Below are 24,076 nucleotides of genomic sequence, written 5' to 3'. Positions count from 1 at the left end.
CAGTCGCTTAACCAACTGAGCCACCCAGGCGCCCCTGGCTACACATAGTCTTTTCATTATTTAAGATTATTTCTTTCAAATGGATTCTAAGGTTTGAAATTAACTAGGTCTAAGGGTATGAATATGAGCATTTAAGGCCATCAACACATACTACCAAAACAGTCTAAAAGCATTGTACTATTATGTTGTCATTGCTAATATAAATGCTCATTTTCACTACATCCAGTGGCATCATATGTAGAAATGCAATTTAATACTTTACGATGTCTTTCATTTACTCTTCAAAGTTTACACTTTCATAATTGGCATAAAAAATAAGGAGCGTATGATAAAACAGGAGAGTAAAATTATACCAATTTGCTGGATTAAATAGGTAATGTTACAAGAGGGAAAAAGGGAAAATAGAAGAATGACCAAGAATGTAGGGAAGACAGCCTTCAAAGGAATACTTTTAGAAATGACATAAAGAAGGTAAGAAAAAGAATAGAATGCGGGAGAGGGATACAGAAGGAAAATCACAAACAGGAAGAAGAAAAAAAAAAAAGGATTTTCTACAGAAGTCTCAAATATGTTGTGATAAGAAGTTCACATTTTCCTCACCTATCATGGTAAATTAGCGTAAGGAGGGGCCTGGGGAAGAGAACAGACATTTTAACTCTCCTCCCCAATGTAATTATCCCTCACCCAAACACAAACACATTTAGAGACATGGAACAGGTCAGCCAAAAGCCTCAAACCACAACTACCCTCTCCTCTTTCTTGCCCTTGGACAAAAGAATTATCTGTTGGCCTTAGGTCTTGCCCCAGTTCCTAAGATCTTTCAGCATTTCAGTCCTCCCGTGGGCTATGGAAAATTATGTGCACACAGATTTAGGCTGTCCACTGCTCAACATTTCACATGCCAGTGAGATTCTGGTACAGAAAACATGGCCAAAAGTTATAAAATAAGCAGCAATAATTGACCTCTTGGGAGTCTTGTTCAGTGGGTTATAAAATGTCTACTAGAAGACAAATTCCATGATAATGATGCAAATTATATTTGTAGTTGCTTTACAGTTTGGAGGAACTCTCATACTCGTTACTTAATTCTATTTATTTAAACACAAAGACTTAGCTGGTCAAGTTAGGGGACATGCCCAAGGCTGTTCTGCTGGCCGGGGGCAAGAGATGGAGTTAGAACCCAGTAACTGTATTCTGATGTCAAGGTTTCACTGCTCCTTTCAATAGATGAGAATTCTGTTTTCCTTTTTTAAATGCAACAGGTACCAGAGAAAAGTATTAATTTCATAATATTTAATAGACTTCAGGGGTGACTTTTATTGAAAATAGGGTAATGTGCTAATCATATTTTACATTAAACTATTTCCTATGATGATTTTCAATATAAGAAATTGTGAATTCTTTCATATTTAAGGTCTTAATTTGAGAGTTGAATTTGATCCAAGGAAAAATATTATTATTTTAAATAATCTGGAAAAAGAGACCAAATAACAGTCAGTAGCCTTCCAAAATGTTTAAAATCCAACTTACAGGATTCAGAAAAATATCAACTGACAAGACTTTAATTCTTTTTTTAAGGCTTCTGCATTATAATCTAGCAAACACAATCCACTTTCATCCCTTCATGTCAATACATTTCCTGGTTTTTCCCTCTTTCTGCATTTCTCTAAGTGATAATTTTTAAATTTTTCCCTGGAATCCTATAGAAAACAGAAAAAAAAATCTATGGATATATAGTGGAAGTTTACATATGGGAAGCAAGATTTAAGTATAAGAGACATAGATGGCCCAAGAAAGTAACATGTATGTACACTCACAAAGAGTGACAGTTGAACCATTCAAGGCTCTAAAATTCAGATAAAGAGTGCAATGTTTAACTCATGTGACAGTGACAGATGCTGACACATCTCCAGCAACAAAATATCTTCAGGGTATTCATTATTCCAGTTTTCCAAGCAAAACAGGCATTAGAGCAATACACCCTGCCAGTCACTAGAAACCAAAAGAAAATATGAGCCCACACTTCCCAAATACAGATTATCAAACAAGTGCCAAGAGCATGAAAAGATCTAATATGCTTCTCTGACAATATGAAACAATTAATTCTGATTTTAATCAGATTAACCAGAAGCAAATGACTTGGTCTCTAGTTTGAAAACATTGTCCTCATTCTGGTACATTCTCCTTCCCCTGCCCTTCTCCCCGCCACATTAGCCTAGTTAATTCAGATCTCTCCTTCAGAATATAATTCAGATATCACCTCCTCCAGGAAGTCTTGCCTGACATCCCAAGGCTGAATGAAGTGTGTTCTCTTCTTAGCTCTGGGCAGGATTCTATGAAAAACTATGCCATAGGTAGATGCTCTATAAATTTGTTGAATGGACAATTACGACTGGAGTAAGGTAATTATCCTTCTTTTTTTTAAAGATTTTATTTATTTATTTGACAGAGAGAGACACAGCGAGAGAGGGAACACAAGCACGGGGAGTGGGAGAGGGAGAAGCAGGCTTCCTGTGGAGCAGGGAGCCAGATGCGGGGCTCGATCCCAGGACCCTGGGATCATGACCTGAGCCGAAGGCAGACGCTTAATGACTGAGCCACCCAGGTGCCCCGGTAATTATCCTCTTTACTTAAAAAATAAGAATATTAAAATCCTCCACATCTAGGAAGTGCTATGAAACTAATAATATACTGCCTTAAATGGTCTTCTTTTATTTACGTTAACTCATTTTCAATTTTTTAAAAAAGATTTACTTATTTGAGAGAGAGAGGGCGTAAGCCAGTGGGGGGAGGGGCAGAAGGAGAGAATCTTCGACTTCCCCCTGAGCGCAGAACCTGACTCGGGGTTCAATCTCATGACCCATGAGATCATGACTTGAGCTGAAACCAAGAGTCGGACACTTTAACCAACTGAGCCACCCAGGCACCCCTCATTTTCAATTTTTATTACTATGTATTAAGTAAAGTATTTTAGAGAAAAATTTTATTTGTAAAAAATTACTACAAAATAGTATTTTGTTTTAAAAAATTCAGATATTATAAAATAAGATGACAGTCCCCCCCATCTCTCCCCATTTCATCCCCCGAGGTAATCTGTTAATAGTTTAGAGTATATCCTTCCAGATTTTTAATTAGGTTCTTTTTTTTAATTATTTTAGAGAGAGAGAGAAAGAGATCGAGCGGGGAGGAGGAGCAGAGGAAGAGGGAATGAGAATCCCAAGCAGATCTCACAACCCTGAGATCATGACCTGACCCAAAACCAAGAGTCAGTGGCTCAACCGACTGAGCCACCCATATGCCCCAATTTGGTTGATTCTTAAGAACACATATGCTGACAGTGTGACAGTTTCTTACAAAGCTAAACATAGTGTTACCATACGATCTAGCAATCCCCACTTACCATTTACCCAGTTAAGTTAAAAACTTACATCCACACAAAAACCTGTAGAAGAATGTTTATAGCAGGCTTTATTCATAATCACCAAAACTGGAAATAATCAAGATGTCTTTCAATAGGTAATGATAAACTGTGGTACATCCACACAGTGGAATATTATTTAGTGATTTAAAAAAATGAGCCATCAAGTCATGAAAAGATATGAACCTTAAATGTATACTGCTAAGTGAAAGAAGTCAGTCTAATACCATATGATTCTAACTATGTGACATTCTGGAAACGGTAAAGCTATAGAGAGTAAAAAGGACAATGGTTGCCAGGGGTTTGGGTGGAGAGTGATGAATACATAAAGCATAGGGGGTTTTCAGGGTGGTGAAACTATTCTGTGTGAAACTGTAATGATGGATACACATCATTATGTATCTGTCAAAACCCCTAAAACTGTACAATACAACAAGTGAATCTTAAAGTATGGGGACTATAATAATATATCAATACTGGTTCAATAATTGTAATAAATGTACCTGATGCAAGATGTTAATAAAAGGGGAAACCATGGGTACGTGAGTGGCTGGGGGGGTAGATGAATGTAACTCTACATACTATTTGCTTAATTATTCTCTAATCTAAAAATGTACTAAAAATTAAGTCTATTGATTATTTTTAAAAGAATACATATAAAACTATTTTAAGTATAGGATACTTTCAGACACATTTAGGAGTCCAATTTTCATGATTACAATCAACACAAATATGTTGTTTCAATTTAATAGAACCAAAATAAAGACACAAAGACCAAGGACACCTTGCTGTGTTTTTGTTTGTTTGTTTGAAGACACTCTGAAGGGCTCAGAAAGAAACAGCTCATTGAACAATTACAGAACCACATAAAGATGGTATTTTAATATTCAGCTGTACCAGGCAGAAGCCAAAGTATATGTAGTAACAGAAGTAAAAAGTAAAGAAAAATAATAAAAGCTAAAACTCCCACTGATAGAACACTTAAAGGTCAGTCTCCATTTTGAAGACATATTTCTGTTCTCTCCAAATGAAGAACCGATGGGCAAATTTTTGTACTCTGTAATTTTCCAGCTGGATTTTTAAAAACAGAAAACAGTACCAGGCTCTTTTATAATAAAAGGCAAAGAGGCTTTCAGAAAAAAAGATCTAAACAGAGACTTTACAGATTCAATTTACTAAAGAGATCTTTCAGAAATTTAACTATATAATTTCACACTATAATCCAGAAGAGTCATACATAATACTGATTTTGAAACCCAACTATTCCCTCCAACAAGTTTAATGCGATATTCTCAAGTATTTTTGTTTTTAACGCACAAGAATTTTGAAAATCCTGCAAAAGAAACTAATGGAAGTACCAAAGCACCTGTACAAAAAGGATCTAAATATATTTCTGATTCCTAGGTATTTTAGTAGGTTATTGGTGTTCACTATTCAGACTTAAAAGTATACTAAACACCCAGAACTCTAATAAAATGTTACTACAGCTAACCTCTTATTTTTTAAAAAAGATTTTATTTACTTGAGAGAGAGAGACAGACAGAAAGAGTGTGCACGCGAGCACAAGCAGGAGGCAGGGGCAGAAGGAGAGGAAGAAGACTTCCCCTGAGCAGGAAGCCTGATGTGGGGCTCGATCTCAGGACCCCAAGATCATGACCTGAGCTGAAGGCAGACGCTTAACTGATTGAGCCACCCAGGCGCCCTGCTTACTTACTTAACTCTTATTACTTACTTACTTAACTCTTACTTAACTCTTATTAATTAGGAAATGAAATTACTGGGTGGGGAAAGATAAACTAATAATAAATGGGTCAATGTCACAATAAAATCCATGAAAGAGCCTTTCCAGTTAAATTAAGTTTCTATTCTCATTGTTAATGCATTTCCCTTTAACCTCTTAATATTTCCAAGTCAATTTTACTTATCAGAGAAGCATTTTAACTCAAACTGTCCAGTCTTGGATTTTTAAATTCATTATTAAAAAAGTTACCTTAGAGTTCCACTTGCTCAAAGGTTAAAAAAAAAAAAGTAAAGATGCCGATCTTCCTGATTAAGCCATTTCTATTTCAACAATACCATGCAGCTCCCAGTTTTTTCAGCCATGAACTTCTTCACATGCTGTGAAATTTTTAAGGTGACTAAAAATAAAGTCTTGCGTCTACACATTTTACCTACAAGTTTTCAAGAAAGAATAGGAAGATAAGACTTAATAATGAACATTACACCTCTGTCACCATGAAGTTAGAATTTTTTAGAAGAGAATTTTTAAAAATTAGGTCAAAAAATGAAACTGGTAACTAATGACAGTCATCTAAAACCTACGACAACCAAGAGTGTCACCATGAAGTGAGCTCAGCCTTTATACACAACTTTGTTTCTTTTTTAATTGCATTTCTAGTTTATACACACAACTTTATTGTTCTTAACATTAGGCCCCTCATCCTATCTCTAATTAACTTCCTTCCAGCATATTTTTAGGGTCACAAAACTTTTCTGTAAAGCCAACTGGGGCCACCAGTTTTAAATATGGCCCCTTCCTCCAAAAATATTCTTTAACATAACAACAGAAAATCGAGACTTCTCTGTATTTAACAAGCTATCTCTAGTGGCCAGTGACTATTTCTCAGTCAGGATTATGCATCCGAGATTTAAGAATATGAGCTACAACACAAAAGCAGCAACACAGCATCTGTAAGGTTTGAAGAATGCAAAGAACTGGTTCATCCACAAAAAATGTAAACAATTATATCATAGGCTATAAAACCTCTATACCTGCATCTTTATGGAACACTGTTTGTGATTGGTTCATTCACTGAACAAGTATTACTGACTATGCACCAGGTACTGTTGTTGATATTGGAGATTTAATTAAAGAAAAAAGTTCCTGTCTTCCAAGGCTTTTAACAGTTGGAGAGAGAGAAGTAGTAAACAGTAAATACCATACATTGTGACAAGTGCCCTCAAAGGTGATAAAAGACAACACAGGAAGGTTCTGATCCCATTCAAAGTTGGCTGGAGAAAGCTTCCAAGAGAAAGTAAATCTAAACTGAGACCTGATGAGAGACCTTGGGGTTGCGGGAGAAGCATGGTAGTGGTGGTGGTGGTAAGTGATTATGGCAGAATTCCAGGCAACAGTGTAAAGATAGGACAAAACACAGGTATCTCAAAGAAGTAAAATTATCTCGTGTTAAGGGAACTTAAGAGTGTAAAGAAGGGAATGGTGAGACGTAAGATTCCTCTGCAGCTCAAGACAGACTGTATCACCCACTGTTCTCTTGTAGCTACCATCTTAGTCACCCACTCCTTGTTCATTAAGATTTTATAGCCTCTGGTTCACAGTCATCTTCTCCACCTCTTCTCTTGCCTCTAAAGGAAGTCTTTAGAGACTTCATTCTCCAGATCTATTTCCTAACTTCTCATTCCTTGACCTCCTATCTGAATCTTGATTTCAAACACTGTTACTTCCTGCTGATGACCTATCCTTTCAGTTCACTAGTTCTTCCATACTTATGAAAGCATTCCCCTATGGCTACTAATTACGTCTCAATTCCTCACATTCCCTTAACTTTCAGGGTTCCATGGTCAATCACTCCATTTACAGTCACTCTCTTACATTCTTACTTCTTTCCCATCTTCCCATGTACCACACTAACCTGGCAAAATCCTAATCTGATTAAACCCAAACATCCACTCATTCCATAGTGGTATTCAAGAGCTAGCTAGCTAAATGCTGCTGGAAATGAATTTAAAATAATGTTAACTGGTCTTATTTTGAAATCATAACACAAATTTCAAACTACAACTTCTCCATTAGGAGAAGGTTATTTTCCACTCTTCATAAGGACTATTTTACTCCCTTCTCTTCAAACCTTCAAAAATGCCTCAGCCTCTTTATTACTCCCTCTTTTCTTAACTATCCTGAGTGATGATGGAATTTCAGTTTTTCTTTATCTAACATTCTCCTGTGTAGTCCTATGGCTTTAACAACCATCTCCAGGACAAATCTCTCCTGACTCAGCGCCAGATTCCTAAATCCATGGAAACCTGACAGGCATCTCAATTTTAACAAGTCTAACACAGAACACTCAATCATCCCTGCTCCATAAACCCATTCATTTCCATATCTTCCCAATCTAAATAAAATTAATTGCATCCATTCAGTTGCTTAAATCCAAACCCAAGATCATTCTTCATTTCTTCCATTCACATTCTTTACATCTGATATATAAGCAAATCCTGATGGCTTAAAAATATAAATCAAATCCATTCACTTCCCTTTACCTCCTCTGTTATATATACTCTACTTCAAGCTTGTCTCCATTACAAACCAGTAAGTTATTTAATGTGAAATGCAAAGAAACAGCAAGCCTAGCATAACCCCTAGTTTCTGGACTGCACAACTGAGTGGACAGTGTGGTCCCATTCACTACAAAGACAAACAAAGAAGATGAACACATCTTATGGGGCAAGACAGGAAGGTAGTGAAGGGGCATAGATGAATGGCTCAGATTCGAACATATTTAAATTTTAGGTTCCAATGGAAAACCAACTAGTGATACCCTATAAGCCATTTAATAGATAGCTCCTGAAGTTCAAGAGCTAACCTGGATTGGAGACAGATTTGGGCACCATCAACATGACTGAATCCAAGCCAGGTAGATAAGATTACTTAGGAAGAATATGGAGAATAAGAAAAGAAAGTCAAGAATAGAATGTAAAAAAATCACCCACATTTAAGGAATAGTGAAAATAGACAAAACCAAAACCACTCCAGAGATACTGTTCTATTAGAAGCCCAGTTTGGAGAAACTCATAGAAATCATCTAATTCAACTTCGTTCTAAAAAAGCAATTCTCTTCTACTTTGTAGCAGTAATTTAGCCAATCTGATACATTCATTTTTAGGATAACTTTAGTTGTATAAAGGCTTTCTTTATGATAAGCAAAATCTACTTTCCTATAATTTCTCCTCAGTGGTCCTAGTTTTGGACTGTGAGATAATACTGATTTAGCATATTCCTCCTACTGTGACCAATTTCAGATATCTAAATTTATTAATTTATTAAGTATTTATTGAGTCCCTATGGCAGTCAGGGTCTAGGTCCTAATTTTAACCCTGCTCAGACAAAAAATATAAAAGCTGGGGTGCCTGGGTGGCTCAGTCAGTTAAGCATCAGATTCTTGGTTTTGGCTCAGGTCATGATCTCAGGGTCCTGGGATAGAGCCCCATGTCGGACTCTTTGCTTGGTGCAGAGTCTGCTTGTCCCTCTCCCTCCCCCTCTGTTCTTTCCCCCACTTGTGTTCTCCCTCTCAAATAAAATTTATATATGTGTGTATATATATACATATATATATGCATATATATAGAAGCTTCTTTCTAACTACAGACAAACATCCAATCCCTTCAAAATGCCACATATAGTTTCCAGACCGTTCCTACCATTCTGGTTACTATGTACTTTGACTAAGTGCTCAAAGTTTGATGTCCAACAAAAATGATAGCAGTTATAACACTAGACTCATGGCACTAAAGGGGACTTCTTCTTTTGAATTTCTATAAAGTTATTTAAATTTAAAAATAAATGTCTAAAGTGTTATATTCAAAACAGAATGGAATACCTTATCCTCTGACAAGAGCAAAGTGCTTCATTTTATTTTTCTTATAAATCCTTTTAGTAAAAAGGGAGGTTATAAACACTAGACATATTATACATATATAAATTGTTATATGAATTTCAAGAAACTACTTCCAGTTAAGACTTAAATTTATGGGGACAAAATATAATAAGGGTGGAGTCACTTATGGCATAACCTCCACATGAAAATTTAAAATAAAGATTAGTCATTCATTATTTTAATATCTTTTTTTCATTGAGCACAACCTATGCATCAGATACATCAGACACGAGGGTAGTATTGCTGGAGTAAGAGCAAAAAATTACAAAGATGTACCTGCCCTGTTTGAGTTTCAATGAGACAGATTACAGATAGCACCTAAAAAGGAACTGACTACTTCTGAGCATACTATGTCCTTATTGTTTAAATAAGTTAAATGACCACTTGTCAAGGATAGGGTTTGGGATTTTTGCACTGCGTGAGAAGTCCCTGCCAACTCACAAATTCCTTAATTTTTATGGAGTATTTCCAAGCTGCCTTCCACACAGTTATACAGGTCTAGACAGGTGCTCCTGCTGCCATAGGAGACTGCAGTGCAGCGTTCCTGCAGACATGTTACCAGGCAGACATATTCAGAGCCTGAAGCCTTCCTGTTAGGGTTACTCTACATCTGTCCACATGACTTATTTCTCAGGACACACTAAAGCCTTAGCCTGTTAGGACACTTACTTGCCTGTGAAAAGCATTTTCTTAACCCTTTCTTAGAACAGATTGATTTTATTAAAAGGAGAGTTCCATCCAAAAGATTACTTAAATTGAATTATCTGGATGTCCTAATGGCAAAGAAAAAGGAAGAAAGAGCTTAAGATTAAAATAGGGAACGACTCTTGGTGGGTTCAACACTTTTGAGGAATAATTAGTCAAAATTCACTAAAATTTCAAAAAGCTTAGAAAATTTAATTCTAGAAATTTACTTAAAGAGTTTTATTTTTGTCTTAAGAATTTGTTCAAGGACACTGATCACAGCATTGCTTATACTAAGGAAATTCTGGAGACAATCTACCTGTTCAACAATGGATTAAAAATTGTACAATGGGGCCAAAAATCTAAGCAAAACAGATATAAGTCAAAAAAATTTTTTAATTGTAAAATGATACAAGGAAATAATATACAAATACAAAATGTATATTTTTACTAACATAAAAAGTTGTTTGTGATACTGTTAAATGAAAAAAATCTTCACTATCATATACGTAGTATATATGTGCTTATATATATTATGATTTATGTATATGCCGTTAATATTATCTTTTTAAAAGTCTACAAAGATATAAACAACAATGTTTATCTTTTGGTAAAGAAGATACAGGTAATTTTTCATTTATTCCTATATCATAGTTTTCTAAAATTAACTCATATTACTTAAAATGTATTTTAAAAATAAAAGGTAGGAAAGAAGGCTATTTATGCCTAGGCAAGGAAGAAAGGCAAAACAGGAAGGCAAGTCCTACCCATGGATCTATGCTACTGCTGAAATAGTAACAGGAAATTATTCCCGGAAAAAAACTGGTAGGGAACCAAGCATCTTCATCATCTAATACAATTAACAGTTAAAAAGCTTAAAATGTAAAAGTTGTGGGGCACCTGGGTGGCTCAGTTGGTTCAGTGGCTGACTCTTGATTTTGGCTCCCGTCATGATCTTAGGGTCCTGGGATCAAGCCCCACAGTGGCTCCGCCCTTAGCTGGGAGTAGGCTAGAGATTCTCTCCCCCACTCTGCTCCTTCCCTTCTGCCCCTCCCCCCCCCCCCCCGCACACATGCTCCCTTTTTCTCAAATAAAAAATTAAATAAATCTTTTTTAAAAAAAGATTTTATTTATTTGAGAGAGAGACAGAGACAGAGAGAGCATGAGCTGAGAGAGAGGCAGAAGCAGACTCTCTGCTGACCAAGGAGCCTGATGCAGGGCTTGATCCCACAACCCTGGGATCATGACCTGAGCCAAAGTCAGACGCTTAAGCAACTGAGCCACCCAGGTGTCCCAAGATAAATAAATCTTAAAAAAAAAAAAAAGAGGGTAAGAAGGCACAGCTCACCTAAAAAAGGAGGTGCATGTGTTTGAGAAGTAACAAAGTGGTTCACAAGACAATGCTAAAAGTCACATCCTTCTCAGGCAGTCCTATTTACCTTAAATTAGACAGAGGCACACAGAAGTAACTACTTAATGGTAACTGCCTGAAATAATTAGTATTTTAATTTATAATAGCATTACACCATACAGTCAGTCTATGGGACTCAGTTAATCTAGATAACAATAACCATAAGTTTAAAGTCCAGACAAAACGAGGGCAAGAGAAGGCACAAAAGAGTGTCCCAACAACGAAGAAAAAAGGACAGATTCTCTTTTTAGTTATTTACATTGTAGGGTGACTATGAGCTGAGTCATCTCCATAGTAAAGGCAAATCAACCCTGGGTTCTGATTTGGAAAATATGAGGGTAAGAGTAATGACCAGAAGGGGTAACAGGAAAAAGTCTCTTAAAAATTAGTGCTGCAAACTGAAGTTTATATGCACGTTCAAATCCGTCCAAAAAAATCCCTCATCTCTCAGTGAGGCCACCAAGTTTCATCTGACCGTAATTTGTTCAGAGCTTATTATGTGGTAAGCAATGTGTTAAGGGCTGTGTGTGCCCCAATCAATTTAAAGATACAGTCACCAGGCAGCTGAGAATAGTGGAAATAACAGAGATAACAGAGTCAGAAAATCTGGACTCAAATCCTCATAGTGCCACTTATTCACAGTAAGACCTAGGACAAATAGTAAGTTTTTCCTTGGGTAAACCAGAGATGATAATATACCTGTCCCTACTTCATAGGATTACTATAAGAAACAAGTAATATACTGATTACGAAAGAGCTGAACAAACATTAGTCACTCTTAGTCACTTTAATCCGATTTCATTTTTGTAAAAATGTCGGAAGGTGGGGGTCAATATGATTCATGGGCCCAAACACCTCCAAGGATACATCAGGCTATCTGTCTGGCTTCCCAATTCATCTTCTCAAAATCTCAGTGGAAGATGATGACATTTAACAGAAATAAAGATCCATTCGACCTAAGTTCATCTTGCCCTTTACAGAGAGTTATCTACACTAACTTAAATAGTACTTCACACAACTGAAGAGTAATAGCCAATATACGATTAGTCCAGTACAGCCGAAAGTGCCTGCTCCAATTAATATGAACTTGGACTAAGTTCTCAAATTGACAACAAAGCCTTGAAAATATAAGTTATCACTTGTTAATAACCTTCATAGTTCTATTCCTGTATATTTGGTCTGAAACCACAATTTAAAGCTGAGAAGTGAAACTTTTATATAAATTTTGAAAGCAAAAGCAGTTTAAGAAATCTAAGTCAATCTGCAACCTATCCCATTTGTCTTTAACAAAAACACTGGAAATGAGGATTAAAGTGAACATGCTGAACCTAAGTAATAAAAACAACAAAAACACTAAAATGTATTATAAGCCTAAGGTGAAGGCTATATCCACAAGTTAATTCTGAAACTAGAATTTATACACCTGCACCAGTGATTTGTAGACATATAAATAAAACACCAAACTGTTTTATGTCCACCTTCACCAAGATGAAAATATTTTAAAGACTTCTTTTATAGTTTTCACAACATTTCTATGAAGGGAGAAAAGAATTTTTAAATAATTTGCCTTCGGTCATAGTCCAGAGCTTCATATCTACAACCACAACCATGTTCTTTTTTTAGGCAGTCATAAAATAAGCCTATTTCTGCACAGTAAGAAATACTAAATTAAGATTTAACCAGGGGCGCCTGGGTGGCTCAGTCAATTAACTGTCTGTCTTGGGCTCAGGCCCCACTTTGGGCTCCTTGCTCAGCGGGGAGCCTGCTTCTCCCTCTCCCTGCCGCTCTCCCTGCTTGTGCTCTCTCTGTCAAATAAATAAAGAAAATCTTTAAAAAAGAAAAAGACTTAACCAGATGATTTATAAAATGGTAAATATCTGTAACAGTTCACTTCAACCTAATAACACACTTTATTTTCACAGTAACCTTACACAATATTTAACATAACATCTAATTAACTTTTAATAAGATATGCACTAGCTTAATAAAACATGTAATTTTAAATAAGATTTTTGAAGCACAGTCCTTATTTTTTTGCTGTTAACCTATTTTTGCAAAGTATTCACTCTCTCTCACACTACCATGAAAACCCAATAATCTCTTATGCCAGACTACCAGGGTACAAAAAGGACAGTATATTCAAACAAATTACTATCAAAGAAAGAGAGAAAGTAGGTGATGTTTTGATATCAAATGTCAGAGAGATAATAAACAGCATATACATACATTTTCTATCACCTTCATATTTGGGGCCATTAGGCATGCCTACTTATTAGCATTTAAAGATTAGAGATCACTAGTAGAGAGAGACATAGTAGAGGCAGCTACATATTTGTTTACAAAATCAGCTTTTAAAAAATTACATAGGAATGGGTAACACCTCCAACAGATGAACTTAATTTAATTAAAATCACAATGATCTGTACTCTTGCACCAGCCAATAAGAGGGATGATGGCAACGACTGTGTCTTAGTTCTAATTCCTCACCCTAAGCTTACAATTTAACTGTAGTGATAGGGTCAGGTGATTCAGTAAGATAGATATTTAAGACTTCTGATTACGCAGATATCCACATAGCTAAGTCCCTCATTTGCTTTAGAGTCTTGGCTCAAATCTAACCTCAGTGAGGCATACCCTGACGATCCTCATATAATTCCCCAACTGCCCCCCAGCCCACCCTGGCGATCCTGATCCTCCTTAACCTGTTCAACGTTTCCTTCTTTTCATATCTTTAATCGCCTTCTAACATATACACAACTTATCTATTAATGTTTATCATCTCTTTCCCTCTACTACAATGTAAGTTCCATGAGAGCAAGAATCTTTGTCTACTTTGTTCACCTATGGATCCCAAGGCCCCAGTACAGTGTCTGGCACATAAGAAGTCCTCTAAATACTGAATGAATGTTTAATACCCCTTTCCACCCTGTCATCACCCTGCTCCATCCCAGCTCCCCATTCATCAGTGTGCCTCATCCTAACCATACCAGGGAAACTGGGGCTGGAAATCAATGGAGGCTCTACTTTAGAGAGGAAGAGGGAGAGAAAAAAAGGGGAGGGTAGAAAAAAGGGAGGGAAGTAAGCTTTAAAAGTATTCCCGGGGCACCTGGGTGGTTCAGTCCTTAAGCGTCTGCCTTCAGCTCAGGTCATGATCTCAGGGTCCTGGGATCGAGCCCCAGGTCGGGCTCCCTGCTCAGCGGGAAGCCTGCTTCTCCCTCTCCCACTCCCCCTACTTATGTTCCCTCTCTCGCTGTGTCTCTCTCTGTCAAATAAGTAAATAAAATATTAAAAAAAAAAGTATTCTCTAAGTCCCTAACAATCCCATCCTAAGTTTTTGTCTTTAGTCTTTCTCAATTTTCAATTCCTCCCAAATTCTTTGTCTTGATTTCATTCCCTGTGGAATTCCTTCTCTAAATTCAGCAACACTCCTGGTCACTGGGTAATAAAACAATCCTGAAGAATAATAACTGAAAAGCTATAATCAGCCTCAATGGAAGGAAGAAAACAGAAATAGTGGAAGAAACATCTGTGTCTCATTGCTTCTTCCTTTCACAGCTACAGTGCTTCAAGGAGGGGTCTACATTCCCTCTACTTCCTTACTTACCATTTATACTTGAACAATTTTGCTTTTTAACACATTTATTCTATTTTTAATTCAAGGATAGCTGACAATGTTACATTAGTTTCAAGTACACAACATAGTGACTCAACAACCCTATACGTTATGCTATGCTCACAAGTATAGACACTGTCTGTCACCACACACTATTACAATACCAGTGACTATATTCCCTATGCTGTACCTTTCATCCCTATGACTTGCTCATTCCACAACTGGACACCTGTATCTCCCACTTCCCTTTACCCATTCTGCCCATCCCCCCTACCCCTTGCCCCCTCCCTGCTGGCAACCACCAGTTGTTCTCTGTACTTATGGTTCTGTTTCTGCTTTTTCTGTTTATTTGTTTTTTAGATTCCACATATAAGTGAAATCATACAGTATTTGTCTTTCTGTCTGATTTATTTCACTTAGCATAATACCCTCGAGGTCCATCCATGTCATCACAAATGGCAAGATTTCATTCTTTTTTTGGCTGAGTCATATTCCACTGTATACCACATATACCACATCTTTATCCATCCATCTATCGATGGACACTTGGGATGCTCCCACATCTTGGCTACTGTAAATAATGCTGCAATAAACACAGGGATGCATATATTTTTTTTGAATTAGTGTTTTCGTTTTCTTTGGGTAAATACCCAGTAGTGGAATTACTGGATCATATGGCATTTCTATTTTTAATTTTTTGAGGAACCTCCATACTGTTTTCCACAGCGGCTGCACCAATTTACATTCTCACCAACAGGGTGAGAGGATCCCTTTTTCTCCACATCCTTGCCAACACTGGTTATTTCTGGTCTTTTTGATACCAGCCATTCTGACTGGTATAAGGTGGTATTTCATTGCAGTTTTGATTTGCATTTCCCTGATGATTACTGATGTTGAATCTTTTGCTCTTAATGAACCCTACTGACTCTTATTTGTATGACCACTATGTTGCTCACTCCTTCAAAACGTATTTATTGAGCACATACTATCTGGTAGGCACCATGCTAGGCTAGCTGATCCAATGGTAAACATAAGGTCCCTGTTCTCATGCAGTTCGAATAGAGCAGGAAGACTGACAGCAACAACGATATGTGAAAAATGAGTATTAGGGTAAGGAATCATACAGCAAATAGATATGACCTTATTTAAGGGACAGAAAAGGCCTCCCTGAAAATGCAATGTTTAAAAAATAAACCCAGGGGCACATGGATGGCTCAGTCGATTAAGTGACCCAACTCTTGATTTTTGGCTCAAGTCATGATCTCAGGGTGGTGAGACTGAACCCCTCTTCAGGGTCCATGCTCAGTGGGGAGTCTACTTGAGATTCTCTCTCTCCCTCTCCCTTTGCCCACCGCCCTGGTTGTGTGCTCCCTCTCAAATAAATAAACACATCTTAAAGAAAAAAAAAAAAACCCGAAGAGTAGCAGAGGAGAAAGAAGAGGAAGAGAATTCTAAGAAAAGGAAACAGTACCTGCAAAAACGTGAAGGACAGAACGTACAGTGAATATAAGAAACTGAATAAAGTTCAGAATGGTTAGAACGTCAGGATAGGCAGGGCCTGAAAGTGTATATTATTCTAAGGCTTTATTCCATGGATAAGGAGAATAAAGGAGGAATGACACAAGACTTCAGATTTATAATTTTTGAAGATCAGTATATTTTGCTCATTGCAGTCAGAGCAGACGGGAAAAAGAATGGATGCAAGAGATGATAGAGATGAGCTCTATGTAAAGAACTATGATTTCTATGTAAAGAACTTCCTCATCCCTCTTTGTTCCTTCTCAGACACCTTCAATGTATCATTTTCTTCTGCCACCACTCTAACAGTACAGCATTTCCTCAACTCTCCTATAAACTCTCTTGGGTGACCTCACCTATATTTCACAGGTACCACCCCATAAAGTGATGACTCCCAAACCTGTATCCCCAGTTCATCTCTCAAGGCCAGAGCTACATTTCCTACCATCTATTAGACATATCCACCAATGCGATGCCGTATGTCTAAAACCAGACACAAGATCCAGACCCACACATTTAGTATTTTCTAATTTTGTTGATGGCAGCAATATTATCACCCAAGTCAGAATTTTAAATGCCACTGATTACTTGTCCCCCCCCACAATTAATCATCAGGTAATTTTGATCATCTTCTAAATACGACTCAAATCCATCCCTTCCTTTTATCTCCAGTTCCAGAGCCTAAATTTAGGTTTGCATGAACTCTCATTTGGATTATTCAATAACTGGTCTTTAGACTTCCAGCAACTGTACCTAATCCATCCTCTACAACATGAGAGATTCTCTTCTTCAGTGTCTCTTCAGTTTATAGGAAGAAGTCCAAATTCTTTGATATGACATATAAGGTCCATTATCTGGCCCTTTTCTTCTAGAAAATAGCCTGTGTTATCCATCTATGACATCTCTGCTATATTTGGTCACACCAAATCTGCAGATGCAGATCCCTCAAAATTCATCATGGTTTCTCAAGATGCCAGGTATTTGCATCCACTATTCCCATAGCCTGAAATATCTTTCCCATTTCGTCCACCTGAAAATCACTCTGCATTCTTTTACAATCCAGTTAATGCCCCTTCCTCTGTTAACCCTCCCTAGTTCACATCAGAGTTCTTTCTCCTCTCCTCCCTTCCCCTATTCCCAGGAAAGACAGAATTAGGTATTTGACTTCACTTCTACTATGGCACTTCCACTATTATAACAGTCTACATGTCTGTTTTCCTGACTAAATTATAGGTTCCTTTTTGATAGTGTACTTTTTCTTTCTTATGTCTCCCTCCCCATACCCTAACATCCAATTGGCATCCAGTAAATATTTCCAGAATAAATGAATCTCGGGGCACCTGGGTGGCTCAGTCATTAAGCATCTGCCTTCAGCTCAGGTCATAATCCCAGGGTCCTGGGATTGATCCCACATTGGGCTCCCTGCTCAGCGGGAAGCCTGCTTCTCCCTCTCCCACTCCCCCTGCTTGTGTTCCTTCTCTTGCTGTGTCTCTCTCTGTCAAATAAATAAAGTCTTAATTAAAAAAAAAAGAATAAATGAACCTATACAATGGGATCCCGAAATATGCTTCAAAATGCCTCAGGTCATTCCAGAATTGTGACTTCTGGCTTAAGGGAGAGAAAAGAAGGGTATATATAAAAGAGGGATTTGTCCCAGTGGACCCAGTTCATCCAGCACCCAGAAGAACCCATGAAAGTTTTAAAACTACATGACAAAGATTTCCATATAAATTATACATTATTTATAATTGCAAAAAAAATTTTCTAATTGAAAACAAATATGAACCTTAGAATAATTCACCAAATGAGTGTTTGTTCAATAGATCATTTAAAAATGGTATTTTTTAAGAATATTTAATGACCATGGAAAATGCTAGCCATTCCTATTCAAGTAGAAAAAAGATATACATTGTGATCCTTGTTTTATAAAAGCCATTTTTAGAAACATATTGGTTTAAAAACAGGAAAAGAGCTTGAAATAAACTATATTGAATTAACTTTAATTCAATAAATTTAATTTAACTTTTATTAACTGTGTTAACTCTGGGCAGTTTTCTATAACTAATATCATTCAACAAATACTTATTGAGCATCTATCTCTCATACAGTGATGAACTAGAGACATCTATTCCTTCCCTCCTGTAGCTAGACATGTCATTCTTGTATAATCAATCAGAAAAAGCATGCAGGTTAGAAAAAAATACATGGGTCTGCCCACTCTGAATTTATAGCCCACAAAAGTTAAAAAAAAAAAAAAAAGATTCCTAGACCTTCTCTGGAATAGAGGTTGGGAACAATTTTGATACAAATATTTTGATAAAGACCACCTCAATGGCTTGTGTTGTTAATTATAAACTGTTATCATGATACTGTAATTGTCTAGATCATTTGACATGTCTAGTTCTTTTGTAGACAGAAGGTACTGAAAACAGTGAATCTCCAGACTTCCTCTTCCTGTTGGCAGATTTAAATATTAACATTAATTACAAATAAAATTTACTCAGCTGAAATTTAATCCTTCACCCATCTTCCACCTCATTTCTTTTCTTTTTTGTTTCTTTCCCCTCTACCATTTCCTGCTCTTGCTCTATTTATCTAAAAGAATTCTTTTCAACCAGGGAATAGCCAGTTGAAGATTGAGCTCTCCCCTACTAGAGATTCTCAGCGAAGACAGGAGCTTCAGCTTCAGAGGGGATCTGCGTTTTTGAAGAGCATATATATAATTCACAAAGAGTCTCAAAGCTGTAGTCCCTTTAAAGCTCCTGCTTCAAAAGATGCTTGCTTTTCCTGGTAAGAATAAAATCCTGCTCCAGACAGTTGCTATAGTTGTAATATTTATTTTAAAAAGTAGATAATACCCTACTAGAAGAGCAACTAATTTATCTTCATTATTCTTCACTGTTATTATTTTACTAGTTTATATCACCGACTGAAAATACTCCTAAAGCTTCCAAGGATTTTCAGCTCATCAGAAACACAGTGATAAATAGCAAAATTACTCTAACTGCTCTGAGCTTCAAAACTTCAGCACTACATTCTGAATGTTACGTGTTTTTAGGTTTATAAAAGTAAATACAAGCTGACACAATTCTGTAGGATTTAGACAGCTGAAAATGGGTATTCTATGAAACAGTCTTCCAGAAAGTTTTCCTAGAGAACTCAAACAATTAAAATTTGTACAAAAAATACATAGCAGGATATAATAGACATTACATATTAACACAGAGTATTAAGTGCTAACTTAGTGTTGTGATGTCAAAAGAATATGTCCAGACAACTAGGTGATAGAATTACTGAGAATTATTCATTCATTCATTCATCAAATTTTTAGCACTTACTCTGCACCAGGCAGAATTCCAGGTACTGTTAGAGATAGAGAAATGAAAACAGATAAAACTCCTGCCCTCATGGAGTATGTTGCTGGATTGAAAAAGATAATAAACAAGAAGAAAGGAAAGATTATGTTACGTGGTGATTACGTGCAAAGAAAAAAAAATAAACCAGGAAAAAAAGATGGAGGGTGTAAAAGCAAGGAGGGAGGGGAGCAAGTCATGGCTGTCTGAGGAAAAACATTCTGAGCAGAGGAAATAGCAAGAACAAAGACCCAAAGGTAGGAAGATGCTTATTATATTTAAGGAAGAGCAAACAGGTCAGTGTGGCTGGAACAGAATGAAGAGGAGAAAGTTATAGATGAGGGGCGAGAGGTAAAGGGGAACAGCTAGGGCTTCCTGGAGGAGCCTGTGAGGAAGGTTTTCATGGACAAGTAAGACAGCAACATTTGAAAAGGAGGGTGGAGGGTGATTCCAGGTAATGAGAACAAAGGAAAACCAAGAACCAGGATTCTGAGGATGTTTAGGAATCAGAGGCTGACCAAGAGTGGAATGAGCATACATGTGAGTGTGGGAGAACATGAATGTGGTAAGCAAGGAGATGGGGCGGGGCGAGGGGGTCACTGACCCTCTGTTTAGGAGCTGTGGGAGAGAGACACAGGGCAGGGGGGCACCAGGGTCAGACAAGCACTAGCCTTCCCTTTAACACAACCCTTTGCTTTTCCTGGCAAGAATAAAATCCTGCTCCAGAGAGTTGCTTTAGTTATTATATTTATTTTTTTTTAAAAAAAAGGTGGATTATTTTGAGATTCTTGTGGGGAAAACACTTTAAATTTTCTTGTAGTAGGGAGAAGAGAAAATATACAAGACCTGGAACTTAGACTTAAGTATTTTGTTAACATGAACTGAACTGATCTAATAGTGAATCATAAGATGAAAATGACTAAAAAGTAAGACTGAGAAGGCAAAATAGGAATTTCAACTTTTAAAGCGCATTCCACAAAATGGCTAATTCATGGCTAAACAATGAAGAATTAATTACCTCTAATTCTACATAAAGAGGATTCTGTTTTAATTATCCACTTTGAATTCAAAGTGGATTCACAGGGCAAGAACTGGGACTTCCCTCATAGTTCAACATCCCATACCTAGGGCAGTGCCTACATAGAAGATTCAAATGCCCTTTTAATGAATAAAAAGCCTACCCATCACAGTCCATTTCAGCAAAATGACACAGTGCTAGAGTTGTCATATACCACCTTGAATCACTACTATTAATGGAATAATAAAAGCAGAAAAGGAGAAAAAAGGGAGGTTGTCTTTCCATTTTACCATCTGTGCAATACAACAACATACCCCAGAGGAGTCGACTGTAAATTACCCATATGACAGAAGGCCATTTCAGCTATATACAGGAGTGTTGTTTGGAATAATGGGATATATATCATGATTAAATCCAGTAAACAAAGCTGTTGCAAAAATCAAAGGAAATTTCCCTTAATATAGCCACATGAATTACATTAACGTTCCTTTTGAAATAGAAAACAAAAAGCATAAAGCAATCTGAAACAATCCCTTTCCTTTTAATCCTTCAAGAACTCAATGGATTTAGGGAATTCAGTTTGCTTCTCTATAATTCTTCTTTAATCCCAAATTAACAGTACCTTACCCTGCCATTTGTCTCAAATAATGCGAAAGAACACAATTAAAAAGACAACAGCTCTTATCCCCTCTTGGTCATGGAATGTTCTAAATCCCTGAGAGAGGAACTGCTAAAGTAGGGGAAAAAAAAATCAACCAAATACAAATGATGAAACATCTGCCAGGAAAAGCAGAGTTCTACATAGGATGTTTGTGCACATATCATTTTGATTAGTATTACACTGATTACAGTTAAAATTAACAGACCTGGTTTCATATGACTTTTTAAATCATGCTCAAGCACTTAATTTTTTTCTTTAAATGCAAATGTCTAATGTCAATATTCTTTCTCATCTACCGTCTTTCATAAAGCATTTTTCCATGCTAAGCCTAGCACATCCTCATGTGCTAGGGGATTCGAAATCCCCTGGATACCACAAATAAACGTAAAAAGCCTTTATGCCACACACAAAAAAGTACAACAGTGATTTGCAACGGTGTGGTTAGTTTTGCGTGTTGGTGGCGATCAGAGCAAGCAATGAATACAGACAGGGTGCTCTGAGCTGAGTAAAAAAGGAACCCGTCCGCTTCATCCCCAAGATGCAACAATAAAGGCATCCTCCCCACGTCTCATACTTGGCCAGAAAGTGACCCTATTCCCGGGAGCCAGACGACCGCAGGAAAGCAGCCCGGCTCGGGGCCGGGCCCGGCCTGCCTCACCTTATAAACGTCCCCGTAGGTGCCGCTGCCGACCCTCTGGACGAGCTCGTAGTCCTGCTGCGGGTTCCGCCTCAGGATGTCCGCGGCAGGCCGCAGCGGGGCCTCCATCTTCGCTCAGGGCCCGGCCCCCGCTGGCTCTGCCCGCGGCGCCCCGATTCCCGCTAACGAGGACGAGCGGCGCCGCTTCCCAACATGGAGCCTCTGCCCGCAGCTCCGCCTGCACGAGCAACGAGCAAGGGCTACAACCCGGAGCGGCCCAGCCCCTTCCCTTCCGCCCCGCCGGGGGCCGCGGACAAGCGGGCCTGGGAGGGTCCACGGCGCCCCGCAGTCCCGTCCCGGGCGCGGCCCTTCCCCCTCCTGACCGCTCGCGAACAGCCCGGCCGGTCTCCCCGCCCGCCGGGGGCCTGGGGCCGGCTCGGTACCCGAGGGGGGCGGCCCGGCTCTTTGTTGAGCGCGGAGTCCGGCACCTACTTCCGCGCCGGCGCCCGCGTCCCTCTTCCCGGCGCCCGCCGGCCACTCCAGGTCTTGCGCCGCCGCCTCCCGCCGCACCGCACGTCCTCTCGCGGCGGCGAAGGTGCGTACAGTCGCCGCCGCCGCCGCCGCCGCCGCCGCCGCACCACGTCCCCCCCCCTCCCCCCCCCGGGGCTGCGTCACCGGGTGAAACGTTCCCGGCCAGCGTGGGTCGGCGCCCAGCGGCCCGCCCGAGCGCGCCGGCCGCGGGACCAGAGTGCCTCCCTGAGGCTTGGTCGGGACACGACACCCTCCCGGCCGCCAGGCCACCGCGCCCCCTGGCCGGGCGCGTCCCTTCGGGGCCCAGGCTGTGCTACCCACTGAGATTACGGACGCCCCCGGACATTCGTGAACCGACGGGCCTCCGGTAAACCGCCCCCCAGCTTCGTCAGGTAAATTTGGAGGGTGACGGGTAGAGGGAGAAGGGTGGGCACGAGGGCAGCCTTTCCAGTTCAACACGGAAAAGGTACGCTGAGGGCACTGGGCCAGAAGTAACCTGGCCATGGGGCGCCAGGGAAGGAGGTGGGGGAGTGCCGGGGCAACTAAGCCGCGGCACACCCTACTGCACCTTCCTGTTTTGCAAATCATTCCCAGTGGTACCAGTTTGAGGCTTCCCTACACACCTGCACAACCTGTCTTCCCCTGAGTTTTTCCACATTTCTCAAAGTCTGAATTCCTAGGAAGTTTCAGTGGCCTTTATCCCTGTTGGGCACACGCGGTGTCTGACCGCGGGGATTGCTCCTTGAATGAGATCGGGAGTTCTGCAGAAGCTAAAACAAAAGCAGAGACCACAACGTGATTCCGGATCAAGGAAGGACCTTCTCAGTATGTGATCTGGGACAAGACATCATTATTTGGCAATATCTAAGTATTGTTATCTGCAGCTTGAAGAGAATAAGGTTTTGCATCTGACACCTCGGAAAGTGTTGATAAGGCACTTTACAGGATATAAAGAGGGTTATCAAATAGAAGAGATTGTAAAATAATTCGCAGTGCATAGAATATGGAACAGGAGTTCGAGGAAGTAATTTGGCTGATGTTTCACAAGCTATTTTGCAGTTTCAGTTCCAGTCCTGTTCTGAAGGTAGAAATAAAGTTGCCAGATTTATGTATACCGGCAAAGATATTTCTGGAGTTCAGTAGAGGTTTTGAGCAGAAAAGCCAGGTAACACTCAGCCAATGCATTTAGTAACTGAAAAATCACAAAAGAGCAAGTTGCAGATGTTGGCTTGTGGTTTTGAACATCCAATTCAGTTCTGTTCTTGGGCAATATACTCCTTGTTGGTGATCATTGTAATTAATTGTATAATGTAGAAATTAAATTTACACCTTAACAGGACAAGGAATATATGTATTTTCTTGTGCTCCATGCACAAAGGGCACTTATTTAGGGAACATAAGTAAGCTCAGACTTACATGCTCTATGGACAAAGCCTATGTGTTTGCTGCATTGAAAAAATTGTTGAAGAACAGTTCCTTCTTTCAAAGCTTCTTGGCACTTGTTTTGGTGGGCACATACTTTTGGCTTCAATGACTCAAAATCTTTTCAAATGTTCT

The 24,076-nt window shown here is 38.8% G+C and overlaps 2 protein-coding genes across 5 annotated transcripts in view; one reads left to right on the top strand and one right to left on the bottom strand.

The window, feature by feature from the left end:
- Positions 1-22,630, bottom strand: part of MAP4K5 (mitogen-activated protein kinase kinase kinase kinase 5) — a 108,309-nt gene extending 85,679 nt beyond the window's left edge. For both annotated transcript variants that reach the window (XM_027569988.1, XM_027569989.1), the window contains exons 1-2: positions 22,481-22,630; positions 22,010-22,226 (exon numbers count right to left, since the gene is read on the bottom strand). In XM_027569988.1, coding sequence (XP_027425789.1) covers positions 22,010-22,117 — 108 coding nt within the window. In that variant the 5' untranslated portion in view covers positions 22,118-22,226; positions 22,481-22,630. The remainder of the gene's footprint in view (positions 1-22,009; positions 22,227-22,480) is intronic.
- Positions 22,631-22,672: 42 nt separating this feature from the next.
- ATL1 (atlastin GTPase 1) overlaps positions 22,673-24,076 on the top strand; it is a 77,892-nt gene continuing 76,488 nt past the window's right edge. For all 3 annotated transcript variants that reach the window (XM_027572371.1, XM_027572370.1, XM_027572372.1), the window contains exon 1: positions 22,673-22,911. The gene's annotated coding sequence lies outside the window, so the exon portion shown is untranslated. The remainder of the gene's footprint in view (positions 22,912-24,076) is intronic.

Source organism: Zalophus californianus, chromosome 6 (genome assembly GCF_009762305.2).
Source record: "Zalophus californianus isolate mZalCal1 chromosome 6, mZalCal1.pri.v2, whole genome shotgun sequence".
In the NCBI taxonomy this organism is placed as follows: domain Eukaryota; kingdom Metazoa; phylum Chordata; class Mammalia; order Carnivora; family Otariidae; genus Zalophus; species Zalophus californianus.
Note: the sequence above shows the minus strand (reverse complement) of the source record. Positions and strands in the feature narration are given on the sequence as shown.